This window comes from Colletotrichum godetiae, assembly GCF_030913485.1.
Source record: "Colletotrichum godetiae strain CBS 193.32 chromosome Unknown BDP55scaffold_9, whole genome shotgun sequence".
NCBI classification, from domain to species: Eukaryota; Fungi; Ascomycota; class Sordariomycetes; order Glomerellales; family Glomerellaceae; genus Colletotrichum; species Colletotrichum godetiae.
The window spans coordinates 523362-537493 of NW_026851257.1; the positions used below are offsets into that span (position 1 = coordinate 523362).

Below are 14132 nucleotides of genomic sequence, written 5' to 3' on the forward strand. Positions count from 1 at the left end.
TTGTTGGCTGTACCCCAGGAGCGGACCTGTCCGCGGAAATGTTGGTTGGCTGAATCGTCGGACATGGCGCCGTCATAATTAGCCGGAGCCCTGACCACTATGAAGAAGAAGAATTTCCTGTCGCGCGGCTCGCGAATGTGATGGATGGGAAGGCGGATCGGAAGTTGGGAGTAAGGCGTCCGGCGAGTAATATGCAAAGGCGAGAATTGAAAGAAGAGGCAAGGGAGTGACGATCCACGCGCAGGATAAGGCGACCTGATAATTTGTGCGCCCAAATCCTAAAAGGTGTGGTGCAAGAATGGGAAGAAGATGGGTTGGTGGGTGGTTGCGATGCCAGAGTGTGGCTTGGAGGAGGGAAAGATGAGTGAATGACTTTCACCCCGTGGTAGAAATGACTTAGCGTGCCAAGGTGAAGGTGTGTCCAGGGGAGGGATGCAGCTTCTCTACCTAAGCACCCAAGGACCTAGGACATGGGGCGGAAAGAAAGTCCAACGGGGCTTGATGGGGCTACACTAAGGTAATGTCGCAGCGGAAGAGTGGGAAAGTGGAAGAAGTGCGGTAGGTTTGGTAGACGCAGGTAAACCATAAGGTAAAGTAGGTGCGAATGGAGGGAAGTACAAGGCAGACAATACCGACCGGGGGAGGTAAACGGAGATATTGTGCTCAGAGAGGTAGGTATTCTGGCAAATAGAAAGACCGGGTGGTAAAAGTGCGAATAAAAGGTATATCAAGCAGGGAGAAGGAGAATTGCCATGTACTTACACACCATGATGTCGGCTACGAGTGACTTTGTTAAGTTGCTTGGCCTATTTTTCTACCTTGTTATCACGGCCGGCAGTCTCAAGCTGCAAACAAAGCTTTTGCGTGGGTATTTCCGATAGTGATAGTCGCAACGGACCGGATGAGATTTCTGCTCGAGGCCCTGTGCCTGCGCCGCCCGACGGCAAAGAGAGTGGGGTAAGTAAGGTAAGGTAGCGGACGGTTCAGTGACGGCTTGATCCAATGGATGCGAGGCAATGGCAAGCAAGTGTTGGGCGCCAAGTCCAAAGTACAGAGGAATCTATTTGGACGGCGTATCGACCGGAGGGGGTCCAAGTGGATTGGGGACCTTGGGATTGAACGTGCGAGTGAGCGTGACGATGCGAGATGGATGCTGCTGCAGCACGACTGCAGGAAGCACTGAGGCAGAGCGACGCGACTCGACGACGGGCTACGGGGGAAGGTGGAGGGTGTTGCTGTGTCTTGACGGGTTTGAAAGAGATGGTGTGTGAGGGCAAGGCCAATTGGTAGTCTCTGCGGTGATGCAAAAAGGTGAGGCGAGCTTGGTACCGGGTGTATCTGTGTGATGTCTGCTTGATAGTGCTTGGCTTGATAGCGCTTGTAATTTGTTGCCAGAAAAGTAGCAACGGCAGCAATATGTTGTCCAAAGCCGTGTTCCAAGAAGTTCAGGCGATGGCAAATGAGTCTTGGCTGGGGAGAAGGGTTGAACAAGAAACGAACACAGCCCCCTTTTCCTGTCAGGCTGCTATGGAGAACGTGGGACGGATGCCGTGGTACCCAAAAGAAATAGGACGGGACGAAACAGACGCTGGGTCTCTCACTCTCTTGTGGGAAAAGGTGTGTGATTGTGGTGCTTTGGTAGTGCTGAGAGGGAGTGACGGGAGAGAGGAATGACACTTTTGGATGCATGGGCGGCCTCCCGGATACATGCAAGGACGAACGGTGTTGCTGTTAGTGCAAGGTACATGCAAAAAGGTACATGGTATCCAAACCAACATTTTGCATATCAACCCATCGAAATCCACCCAGCGACGTTGGTATACGCTACGGATACGTACACTAGTGCCTTTCAGCTTGTCAATGGCTGCTGATTCCAGCTTTACCGGCATTCAAGACTCTTGTTGATTACCCTGGTATGACTGCATCGGCTACTGATCTACCTCACTAAAACACCCGCCGGAAGGAGAAGCTCTGAGTGATCATGGGCTTTTTGCAGTGAAAGCTACCTCGCTACCTGGCTAGAAGAGAGGAAGAGTCCAGAGTCCCTCCCAAACGTCATACAACGGACTAGCCAGTAGCGAACAGGTTTCAGTCTCGTAAAGTCAAGGAAGGGGTGAGGTTGGGGTGATGTTGACGACACCCAATGGGAAGCTTGCTGTGGTGCCAAGCGTGGCTGTGTTGTCTGGCGTTGCTTCTCATCTTTCTCCGCTGTTTCCTGTTCAGCGCCCGCCCACTTACCCTCTTGAGCAGTGAGCTTTCCCTGGGTCCCTCCCTGACTGGAGTCCCTCCTGCCCAATCCCAATGTTGCTTGTCGATGGAAGGTACCTTCACTCAGGCCCTTCCCTCCCACATTTCCGCCAGTAGGAGCGCCTTCCAATTCCCAAAGTACGAAGGTTCCGAGGGGCACGTACCTACGGAGTACCTATCCATCACGCTACGGGTAGCTCCCCACGTCCTCCGTCATCGTCTGCTGTCAATTTTCCATTCCCTCGTCATCAGGAGTAGTTTTCAGAATACTATACGGATCTTCGCATCGAAAAAGAAGAGAGGCCATCGCTATCATACATTCGTTGAACAACCCCCAATCAACCACAAACGCTATCGTCGCCCATTAGTCACTCACACTCATCTTGTTCGAACCCAAAGCTGCGTGCCCGCCTCGCATTGCCTCAGCAACCCTTCCAAACCTTCGAGTCAAAAATGATCAAGCTCAGTCTTGGCTTGACACTGCCTTTCCACAATTCCTCGTCTCGGCACGAAGCCGTCCCACTCTCAGGGAATTCGTCCTGACTTTCGGCTCAGGGGACCGGACGATTTGCGACAAACAGCTCGAGCTCTAGTCCACATTCACCACAGCACTCGCTACCTAACGCCGCACTCTCACTGCTGTATCTGTAGCAGCGCTCCAGTTGCTGTTCCATTTTCGCCGCTCTCGACTTTGTCCCAAACTTCAAACGGGGACCCCAAGTCCTGGACTCGTCTGAAGATTGTTGCTTCGATTCAACCCTCTGAGTTATTTCGGTCACAATACGAAGAGCATCCACACAACCTCGGGCTCAGATAGGGCGCCCAGAGTTCCATCTTACACCCAAAACGACAACGACGGCGACAAACAAGCTCCAGAGTCTGTCCGTAATACTTCCTGGCCAAATGCTGTTTTCGGTTGCCCTGCGAAACGCCTTGCCTTGGCCTGCTGGGGGGTGGCGGGGGTCCGCCCTGTCCATTCGCTTTCGGAGTCCCATGCAACGATCTGCGGGCCCCCCAATCCATCGTCGCTGAATGCCATTTCGAACCTTGCCCGGACATGGGGCCTACCTCCGTCAGGAAATCCCTTACGCTGGACCCCTTATCGTCATGTTTCGTTATCGATAAACTTCGTTGCCATATACTGTAATCCTCACCATCACTAAAGCCTTGCCAAGCATCGTCAGTCTTGGCCTTTTACTCAGCCGAGAAGAAGAACCAACGTGCTCATTGCCACACACACAGCCTTGCGAAATGACTGTCCGACTCGTGATCTTCAAGCTTGGCATTTCTGCCTCGCAGTACTTTTCACTTCGTCCAGAGCACTCCTTTAGCCTTTCCGACATTACTCCCCCAACTCTGAATTGCGGGGACGGGCACGGAGGCTGGCCTGTCGCCGATTGATATTACTTCTCAGCCGAATCCCGAGTCATCCTCCACCCATGCTTCATGCGTGCGCTTTAACGCGAATTTCGTGCGCTGGCACCTTCACAGCCACCACCATCCATTTGACAGACACCGCAACCCCCACTAACCTCCGGCCACGTTCTTTGATACGGTGATGGCATACCTAGCAGCTGCAGTCCGTTGCGTACGTCGCTTCGTCACAGGCGTGTGGCTTTGAGAGCTTGGCCAGCCGACTTGCAACAAGGAGAGGCAGCAGTAGCTTCCTGAAGGTCGAAGTCGTTGACGATGCCGTAGGTTGATGGAGTAAAGATCCAACAGTTAACTTTCAGGATACCCGTAAAAACAGCAATGCTAACGAGGATCAAGCTTGGCAAATCCTCGCGGTCAAACACAAGTCCACCTCAGCACTCATGCTTCTAAGCTGACTGCATCCACCGGTTGCGGCAGAACAACGAGTTGCCGGCACAGCGGACTTTTTCTCATACGAATGTGGGACAGTTCGCCGTGCCCTTTTAATTCCATCCGCCGAGACGTGGGCTTGGTAAGTATGACGGTTACGCGAATATCTTGGCACTCGAATTCCATCTTGTGTTCTTGCCTCAACACGGGATGTCATTTCTGGTGCACTGTCAGTCAAAGTCCTAGCAGACTGAAGTGCCTTGTACCTGAGCTAGCTGTGCCGACTTCCGAATAGTCTAGGATCCCTCCTTGACTGGCCAGGGATTTGGCGAGAAGAATACTCTTTAATGAGAATCCGCATCCACGGCAGTTTTTAAGGACTGGGTTTTCTTCGGTTTACACAATCAAGGCAGTCTGTGTGGCTCTCGACTCTGTAAGCCGCCTGCTGCTCACGCTACAGCAGCATCGCAAGCCAAGTGATGGACGTTCTGAACGCCAAAACGTCAGTCTCTACTCCGTAGCCAGAACCATTTCTATTTTCCGACAATTGGCACGAATGTTGAAGCTCGATATCCGTATGTCCTGAAGTAAGCACAGTGCTGACAGTCAGTGCGTACAGGTCGCTCTACGGTGTTTGGATGCTGGCAGGAGACACCGGCATCTCGACACCACCTTTGCGACTTCAAGATCCGATCCAGATCCGGCTGATTAAGTCGATCGTTTCTCTGCACAAGAGATAATAACCAAGACTTTTGTCGGCCTGCAGCCTGATTCTAACCAGCAGTTGCAATAAGCATTGTGGCGACCGAAAAGCTTAGCCTTCCGACCCCCAATCTTTTTTTCTTCCCGTTCATTCGCACTCCGTACCCCTCGCTCCCCCCCAAGAGCTAGAGAAGCCGGGGGCCCGTGTTACGTGGATGGGTGACGCGTCATCCAGGCCCTGCCAAAGGGAAACCCATCCGTCCCCCTGGGATTTCTTGTCAATCTGCTGCTGGCTGCTCTCCCGCTTTTGAAGTGATGGGGGGTGGATCATGGAATGCATGTGCCGTGTTTTCCTGTTGCTTGCACGCCCTGAGCTCATTGCTTGAGCTACCTTAGCTGTCTCGTCTCCTGCATGTTGAGGTAGTGGTGTTTGCGTGCGCCGCACACGAGGCTTGGCTGATTTATGATGCTGCGAATGCAGACCCTGCATTTTACATTTGCGGCAACCCATGGAATTGGAAATGCTTCAGCTGACTGTCCAAGATTTATCGGATTGCCGGGTGTATTGCATATTTTCATCTGTTCATTTACGCACACTCTGTCTTCGTACAGATACGTATACATGATTTAACGGGGTCCGTCTTCATACGGATGCTGCAATGCGTGCCATGTCTTGGCGGGCTCATTTCGTCTGAATTATTACCACGGTCGCTTGTAATATCAGCCAGATCACTATTATCTAGAGGACAGATGAACGGTTGACGACTTGAGATGAGAGGGAGGCTTGGCATTATTCACTTGGCAAACAATATTTTCTCAACTTTCTCAAACACGGAAAAGCAACTGCAAATTTCATTCTTCGTTCATATAAAGATGATATCTCTAGGTTCTGTTTGAGTTAGGCGTGTGTGTAGTGTGTGTAGTGTGTGTCGTAGGAACTTCGTTGTCGTGTTTCGTCATTGAGGAATTACATTGATTTGTGTTCTCCCATCTCTTTCATTTCATGCTTCGTTGCTCGTGATTGTTTCGTCGTCATTACTTCGTCCACGCGCAATAAGGAAAAAGAAAAGGACAGAGAAAACCGAATTCGAATAGTGCCGCCCTCCTAATCTTCATGTCGTGAATTTCGTCCACCAGTCGTATGAGTGTTGAATTAGAACTGGTGTGTATCGATGCAGGATGTTGGAGAAACGTGCTAGACGTTGCCCATCACTATACGACCTGGTATCAGTCTCTGTCTGTCATGAGATCAATGGGAGTTGAAAACTTACGTGCTGCATACGTCAAGTACCATGTCAAACTCGCGCCGCCATCGATCCAGCTAGGATCGAAGTTCGGGCTGTTGAAGAAGTCCCACGCCGTCTTACCATCAATCGTCGCAAGGTTTCCATAAATGATACCCCTCCAGCCGCCCGCGATAGTATCGACGCGTCCATTGCTAAAGTACACGTCCCACTCTTCCTTGACGAAAGCTGGTGTGCGGACAAAGGGCGAGGGCGCGAGGAGGGGAATCATATGGATACCCTGGATGAACTCGATGTTAGCGCCAAAGTAGGTCGTGTGGTCAATCTTGTTCTCAAAGAGGATGCCGGCCACCTTGTTGCCGATAAACTGGGGTGGCTGCACGGCGTTGTCGCTCTTGTAGAGATAGTAGTCCTGGAGGGCGCGGGCGATGATGGAGAGTTGGAGGTTGCTTCGCGACGAGAGCATGCTGTCGCCCGAGGCGTCGCCCCACATCTTGAGGGCGTAGGCGTGCATCATGTCCTCGGAGCTTGATTCTTGGTCCTGTTTGTTTGTGATGTTAGTTCGTTGTGCTTCAGTCGTTGAGCAAAAGTTGAACATGCCTTTCCATCGTACGAGGCGTATAGACCATGGGCCCAGCTGTGGCCATGATACCAGTCGAAAGCACGCCACGTAGGGAAGTAGGTATCTTGGGTGCTGGGGTTGGCCACATCTCGCACCAGGGCATTCACATAGTCCTTGTTCGCTGCCAACCAGCTTGGGTCCAAGTGAGCAATAGCTGCAGCTGCAAGAATGTGATAGCCATAGTGGAAATGGTGGTCGTTGTACTGCGTGTTGCCAAAGTCGGCGCCATCGTTGCCCGTGACGTAAGTTGCCGAAGACACGACACCTCCCCAAGCGCCTGGGTCTGGTTAGCAGAATGTACATAGTAACTCAACAAATCATAACCTACTCTCATACACCAGCGGGTACTTTTGTTTGTTGGTAGCAAACGTTGCAAACGCTGCCTTGAGCCTGTTTAGGCCTGACTGTGCCAATGCCGGGTCTCCCAAAATGTCATTGATCACAATGATCAGTATGGCAAACTTAGCTAGGGCCTAATCATGAATTAGTTGAGATGGTCTACAGACATTTGAAGTAGACTTACCTTTCCACTGAAGTACATGGAGTCTAGGTCAGACTGAGCCATCATATCCTGGGATACCTCCTGGGCTGCTATCCCGCGGATCACCACTTTGGCATTGTCTGATAGCGTGGTGAGACTGCCTTTGTCAGGACTCCAAGGTGCGAAACCCATGCTGACAGGCAAGTTCGATTCTTGCATTGTCCACTGATCAGCCAGAACTGCAGTCGCAATTCCCTTGGCAGGGGTCATGAGCTGGACGGGCTGGACGCCATTCTTCGTCGTAGAATCAAACGAGGAGACTTGATGCGGTAGCGCGTACATGACCAGCTGGCCGTCAGGGTGACCACCCTTGGCAAACTTGAACGTGTACGAGCCCGAGGTGCCGCTCACAGAACCAGACAGCGCGACTGTCGTGGGATAAACACCGGCCGCCTGGTCAAGCAATGCCTCTCCGTTTCCGGGATCCTTGGCGACTTGAATGATTCCGTAGAACGGCTGCGTTGATTGGGCGAGACCATTATTGACAACCTGCAGGTTGAGCTGGGATCCGGTGGTTGCATATGCGTACAGCCGCCAGATCTTGCCGTCTTCGAGCTGGAAAGTGTACTTGGCAACGCCGGCCTTGGGGTCCTGTGTCACCCGCGTGACCGTCCTGAAGAATACTCCCGTGCGGATCACGGGTGTGGCGCCGGCATACTGGGCTGTGATGAAGGGCATTCCTTGGACAAGGGGGAAAGAAACCGCTGGCACAGCTTGAGCATTCGGCTTCAGGTGAATTGTCGCAGAGAAGGCCGTGACATTGTCGGTTCCCACCGCGGTGTCCGACCCGAGCTCCTGGGCGCTGATTACCATTGATTGAATACCTACCGGGTTAATGAAATAAGACGCAGCACCAGAATCCGCCTTGGTCGGGCCGAAGACACGCTGATTCGCTTCGATGTGAGAAATAGTCATGCCGTAGCTGGCAGCGGCCCCTCGTCCTGCCCCCCATGCTATGCCGTAAGGGTAAGTGTACGTCGGCGCCGTCTGGTCTCCCAAGAAGAAGTTGGAGTAAAACTTGTTTGTCTGAAGCGGCGAAGTCGAGGTAATGCCCTTCCTCGGGACCGGGTGGTCACTGCGGGCGGAGATGGTGCCCGGGGGCGCTCCGGTCCCGATGGGCTCAGCAAAGATGTCTCCGGAAGGCATTGGTGCGGATGGAAGCGGTGCAACTGAAGTAGCAGGCGCTGCTGAGTCGATGAGAGATGAAGGCGTCGGGATAGGGTTTGACATAAGAGGGCAAGACGTAACCTTGCCCGATGCTGTAAGACCAGTTGCAACGTATCCGGATGTTTGGGGGGCTGTGTCAGTTAAAGATGGCAAGATCACTACTGTCCCGGTGGCTTCGGCGCTAGTGATGACGTTGGCAACCTGAGTATCTAACGCTGGTGCCGATGTTTGCTGCGATCCTTTCGTAGCTCTGACTGTTACGGTTACGTTCGCCGTCTCTGTTAGGCAAGCTATATCACGACTGTCGAGGAGTAAAGCCCGGACGTTCAATTGACCAAGAGATGCCGAATCTGGGTGAGTGTCGTGAAGGCGAACGTGTTGCTGGTGAAATAGGGCGAGTGCGTTCTCGCAAAGGAGGACCTGTATCAAAGTCAGCCTGAGGATCCCCATTTTCATATGAAGGCCCGCCATTGCGGGGGGAGCAATGATCTTATCGTGTTGGTAAGAGGGTGTAGAGGATTTTCAAGCCTGAATCTGGCTTCTGGGTTTTGTGATGAAGCGCGTGGCAGGGAGAGAAGATCCTCAATTTTTCATCAGATGGTATGGGAGCGGTGCTCCAACTTCATATAAACAGGCGCATGGTAAAAGTCGCCACATATCAACAATGGACACTCCTCGGTGAACCGATAGTAGTAAGCCCACGAGTGGGATTGCCGCAGTCCAGAACGTTAAGTTTTTCATCGTTACCGCGCAACGGACGGGCAGAGAATGTGGCGGGAATGTACAGGTTCCAGAAACAATGGATAGGTCTCACCTGTTAGGAATGCAGAGCGGCTTGCCGGGGAACTCGGTCTAGGTACGGAGCGATGAGAGCCGCGTGATGAGATAGGATAAGGTGCTAGGCACTGAGGGATCGCGATCAGTCAAGACAGGTAGGCGTCCGTGGTGGCCGTGTCTTGATGATAGGAGAGGCTTCTGAGTCTTTGGCCAAGAGCTGATGAAGAGGAGATGATGTTGTGGCTGGCAACAGCGGCACTCGCAAAGGTCTGAGGACTGCGTTGGGTAGCAAGACGCGATGCAGCCGCAAAAGACCAGCAAGTAAGATAAAGTAAGGCAGGTATGTGTGCTGGTTCAACTAGCAAGTCTTAGGTCTTTTTCTGGCAAGCGCAATTGGAGAGAGATGTTGCGATGGGAAGTTTCGACTCATGAGGTTAAGTATGCACGATTAATGCAGCACCCAACGAAACGACCCTCTTTGGCTGACGCGTGCCTGCCCTTGGCGTGGAGACTCTTCGGCATCCAAGCTGCCGCTTGACAGTCCGAAGAGGGAGGGGAAATCAGCCAATATTGGCAAGATGACCGGTGCAATTGACAGAGCAACAGGTCACTTGGCCTCGACTACGATGGCATGCAAGTTAGGATTGAGACCCGTTGGGTGGAAGAATGTCTGCCTCGTCCAGGGACCAAAACTCTTGGAGGGGCATCTCGTCGTCCCTCCATTTGGCGAGGCACTCGGGCCAGTGACGTAAGAGCAGCGGCATCGCTGACTTTGAACAGCTGGATCGGGGTGGTAATTGCAACTACAGGCCATAGTTGCGAGAGTAGATATTTAGGTTGGTGACAGTGGTCAGAAGATGCCGTATGCTGACGCATTGGAGACGGGAGGTTGCTTCTTCACGGTGTAACCAGCTCCTTCAGCCTGTCACTAGGCAATATGATCTTGGGGGAATCCTTGGCGCCATCTTGGCGAATGTCAGTGACTAGACTTGGCTCACTACTCAGAATTAGAGCATATGCCGAGGAACTGCACAGTTCGATTGAAGGCGGCGGCAGGCGGAATGTGATGCAAACATGGTGTTAGAGGTGTGTGTAGTCGAAGAATATCACAGAATATACAGCAACAGTAATCAATTGAAATTTCAGAGCCAATCGCGGGTATCTAAAGCAAGTCTACTCCCAAGCGCCCCAAGCATCTTTGCCGAACCGTATATCAGAAATTGAGGGAGCTTTGTTTCCCTTGCACACTCTCATCTTTTCTTCTCCAAGCTGTTAGCCCCAGACCCGCCCACCTTGTATACGCGGTACCGATCTTCCACGGCCGCGGCAGCAACGGTGTCAGTAGTAGTAGCATCAGACCTAATCATCGGCCGACTGTCTCCTCCTTTCTTCACCTTGTAGGCTGTATAACGGTCTTCCGTGGCCGGAGTCGGGGCCGGCCTCGTGGTCCGTTGTGGCTGCTGTTCCCGGGTTGCATGCCCCTTTTTCAAACTGTAGGCACCATATCGATCCTCTACGACTGGTGCAGCGGCAACTGCAGTCGGGACGGCCGTCACGACCTGGCTGGCCTGCATCATCGGCCGCGATCCGTCTCCCTTCTTCAACTTGTAAGCACGGTACCGGTTCTCCTGCGCAGCAGCCGCCTCAGCAGCCTCGGTCTTGCGACGCATCTCGTCTTCCTCCTTCTTTCTCTCCTCCCGCCTCTTCTCCTTCTTGCGCTTCCTCTCCTCGCTCTCGGCGTCCCTCATCCCCTCCTTCCTACATTTGCGAATCTGCCTCTCGCTAAGCACCCACGGCGGTAGAAGCACCTCGTTCCGGAACCGCGTGCGCTTCTCCCACAGCGCCACCTCGTCTTCCGTGGATCGGAGGATCTTGACCTTTTCAATCTTGATCTGCATCTCCTCGCGGAACCTCGTCAGCCCTCCCTTGATATCGATGACGGTGCCGATATCTACGTCGACGCAGTCCGCTGGAGGCTGCGGTTGTGGCCGTTTGGTGAACCACCCGTTGGCTTCGGGGTTGGTAGCGCTCTTGTCGGACGGCGGTGTCTTCGTCATGACCGTGCATTCAATGCAGGCCCCGCTGCTGTCGTCAACCGTGTAGATGCGCCGGCTCGGGAAGTCATCTACGGCTACGACGATGCCGACGATGCGTGCCCATTTGATAGGCAGATTCTTGTAGAAGTAGAAGTTTTGAACTAGATAGCGCATAACTCGTCAGCCTGTAAGCCTCGGATACTGCGCATGATTGCGGCGAATTACCTTCATACTCGGGCACGGTTTTGAGTGCGTGAACGTCGGATGCCTGCATGAGGCACCATGTGTTGAACGTTGGGGAGAGTTGCAGGCAGTACTGCGGATAGAGGCCGCCTATAAATACATCACTCGTCATGGCATTGTTGGTAAAGGATCACTTGGGCATCCTCAACCCAGACCTAATTGTGAAATGCCGTGGAAGTCAGCTGCAGGCCACTTTGGATGGGAGCCGTCGGGCGTTCTGAGGCTCCGAAAGGCGCGTCGCGTTAGGACATGTATGTGATGCTGGAAAGTTCCGTTCTTGTAGGAAAAGTAAACTTTCGGGGTTGACCTGGGGATGTTCTGGCGACTGCAGTGCTGAGTGCCCCGCATTGTGGCGCTAAGTCTTCAAGGCCAGGACCTTGAGGGACACCCGATCTGTACCACCAGAATACCTTAGGCAGAGCATTCATCACTATCCGCAAAGTTGCGAGTCATCGAAGGGGATGGTGAAAACATGAGTAAAGACCTTTTTTAGTGCTCAGAAGTACTACTTTCATAACCCCAAGTGAATCCCATACCAAGATCTCCATATCCTTGCCGATTTACCCCCAAACCTTAGACGCCGATCCGGAAATGCCATGTTTTACCGCTTCGATCTTCTTCCCGCTTTGGCAGGTTTGCTCTCATCTGCCTTGGGCTTCTTCAGCCGTGCAGCTGCAGCCTGGAATGCCTCTTCTGACGGCTCTTCCTCCTCCACGGCCCTCTTCTTGCCCTTCTTAGGCTGGCTGGTGGCTCCATACTTGGCAGCGAGATCGTCCAGGAACCCGGCGCGTTTCTGCTTGTTGCCCTGAATGAGCGCAGCCAGGTCGGCCTCTCCGCTGTCCTTGCCCTTCTTCTTTCCCTTGCCCTTCTTGTCGCCAAAGAGTTTATCGTGGACTCCCAGCTCTTTGGCGTAATCCTCAGCCTCGTTGGCCTCGCCCTTTGCTGCTTTTACGCGAGCCGCCTTTGACAGCTTGCTCTCCTTTGTGTATCGCTTGTACGCTTGGACATCTTCGCTGGCAATAGCCTCGTCGATAATCTGGCGGAATCGTTCGTCATCCTCGAGGACGTCGCTCAACATAACCGATTCGTAGACCCCGTCCATGTCGCCCTTGGACTTTTCATAGGCAACCAACACGTCATCCTTCTCCTCGTCGGAGCCCTTGTACTTCTTGGCAAAATTTTCAATGGCTTCGGCGGAAATCGCATCTTGAAATTGTTCGCGGTAGTAATCGGACCAGTTAAAGCCCTCCGAGTCGATAATGGACTCGGACGTGGAACCGGTTGTGTCGTATCGCTTGCGTCGCGCCGGGTCGGAGAGGATGGCATACGCGAAAGCGATTTCCTGGAACTTTTCTTTCGCTTCATCTCTTTGGTCATCGGAGACCTTGTCTGCGCAAGAGGTAATGTTAATTATGATCCACGATGACGATGGGCTGTCTCCCTCATACCTGGGTGGTTCTTGAGTGCTGCTTTTCGATATGCCGACTTGACCTGGTCTGGTGTAGCCTCGCGTTCGAGTCCCAAAATCTCATAGGGATCGATTTCAGGAGGGCTCTCGTCAACAGATTCGCCGGGAGATGACATTTTGAAGGCTGTGGGGAGGTGAATATTGGATTGGTGATAGACGGAAAGCTCGCTCGGAGCTCTGCGACGCGCTCGAGCTGGTGGAGACGCGCCTGCTAAAGTGGTGGGGACCAAGAGTTCAAGGGTCGGATCATTTAGTGGACCGTGCGCCAGGGATCAACCTCAGAAAGTCGGCAGACCGGGGCTTGCGGCACCGATGCGCTGAGCTGAGGCAAGAGCTTCACTCTCTTGCCCCTCTGCCCCTCCCACGGCGACTGGCTCACGCAAGAAAGCTACTTTTTGTAACTGTGCAATATCAGATTCGATTCCAGTCCGACTCATTTCATCTTTCAGTAGGAAAATATTCCAGAGTCCCTGGACATTGCCATTTTTACAGCTCATACCACACATTCAAGTCAACCGAATAACTTTGAGCGGCTATCTTGAAAATGACATCAGCGGCCGAGGACATTCAACCAGCACCGATAGCGCCAGGCGATCACGCGGGGTACCTCCAATATGCGCTCTCGCTGGCAAAGCAGTCACCACCAAAGCCAACAAATTACAGAGTCGGAGCAGCGCTCGTCAACCCCGCCAGCAACACAGTCGTCTCGACGGGCTACACGCTCGAGCTGCCCGGTAACACGCACGCCGAGCAGTGCTGCTTCATGAAGCTGGCCGAACAGCACGACGTTACCGAGGAGGAGCTTGGGACCGTCATCAAGACGCCTCTGGTGCTCTACACGACCATGGAGCCGTGCTCGACGAGGCTCAGCGGGAACCTGCCCTGTACCAAGAGGATTCTCCAACTGCGCTCTTTCATCAAGGCCGTCTACGTTGGCGTACAGGAGCCGGAAAAGTTCGTCAAGGATAACACCGGACGGAGCGCGCTCGAGAGGGCGGGTGTCGATTTCGTGCACATTAAGGGGCTCGAAGGCGATATTCTCAAGGTGGCTACGGCTGGGCACGTCAAGCCTGCCTAACCGCGATAGGATTGAGATCAAGTATGATTTCGTTGCTTCCATTGTCGCCGGCGAGCTGCCGCCGATGCTGGCGTATGCGGCGGTCCGCTGTCATGCAAGGGTGCGCAATGTGGGATGACGACAAATAGTCAAACGGCCAATCTGCCTTTCACAAGCGTGACAAGTTGTATCCAGGCTCATTTCCAATGGCGGCGGCGTTTACGG

At 53.2% G+C, this 14132-nt stretch overlaps 4 protein-coding genes across 4 annotated transcripts; 1 reads left to right on the forward strand and 3 right to left on the reverse strand.

Annotated features, from left to right (window-relative positions):
- Nucleotides 1–5605: 5605 nt before the first annotated feature.
- BDP55DRAFT_430044 (family 81 glycosyl hydrolase) lies at nucleotides 5606–8622 on the reverse strand. The gene is made up of 6 exons (XM_060567517.1): nucleotides 7142–8622; nucleotides 6947–7091; nucleotides 6597–6895; nucleotides 6349–6537; nucleotides 6024–6276; nucleotides 5606–5964 (listed from the first exon to the last, which is right to left on the reverse strand). Exons 1-6 carry the CDS (start codon nucleotides 8387–8389, stop codon nucleotides 5948–5950), a joined length of 2151 nt encoding a protein of 716 aa, XP_060432826.1. The 5' UTR covers nucleotides 8390–8622; the 3' UTR covers nucleotides 5606–5947.
- A 1599-nt stretch (nucleotides 8623–10221) lies between these two features.
- On the reverse strand, nucleotides 10222–11701 carry BDP55DRAFT_766014 (uncharacterized protein). The gene is made up of 2 exons (XM_060580952.1): nucleotides 11365–11701; nucleotides 10222–11300 (listed from the first exon to the last, which is right to left on the reverse strand). Exons 1-2 carry the CDS (start codon nucleotides 11492–11494, stop codon nucleotides 10354–10356), a joined length of 1077 nt encoding a protein of 358 aa, XP_060432827.1. The 5' UTR covers nucleotides 11495–11701; the 3' UTR covers nucleotides 10222–10353.
- Nucleotides 11702–11853: 152 nt separating this feature from the next.
- On the reverse strand, nucleotides 11854–13027 carry BDP55DRAFT_654339 (DnaJ domain-containing protein). Its single transcript, XM_060574253.1, has 2 exons — nucleotides 12831–13027; nucleotides 11854–12771 (listed from the first exon to the last, which is right to left on the reverse strand). The coding sequence occupies exons 1-2, from the start codon at nucleotides 12964–12966 to the stop codon at nucleotides 11984–11986; spliced, it is 924 nt and encodes a 307-aa protein (XP_060432828.1). The 5' UTR covers nucleotides 12967–13027; the 3' UTR covers nucleotides 11854–11983.
- A 367-nt stretch (nucleotides 13028–13394) lies between these two features.
- On the forward strand, nucleotides 13395–13928 carry BDP55DRAFT_546672 (cytidine deaminase-like protein; the record flags this gene model as incomplete). Its single annotated transcript, XM_060568682.1, has 1 exon — nucleotides 13395–13928. The coding sequence occupies one exon, from the start codon at nucleotides 13395–13397 to the stop codon at nucleotides 13926–13928; it is 534 nt and encodes a 177-aa protein (XP_060432829.1).
- Between the last annotated feature and the right edge of the window lie 204 nt (nucleotides 13929–14132).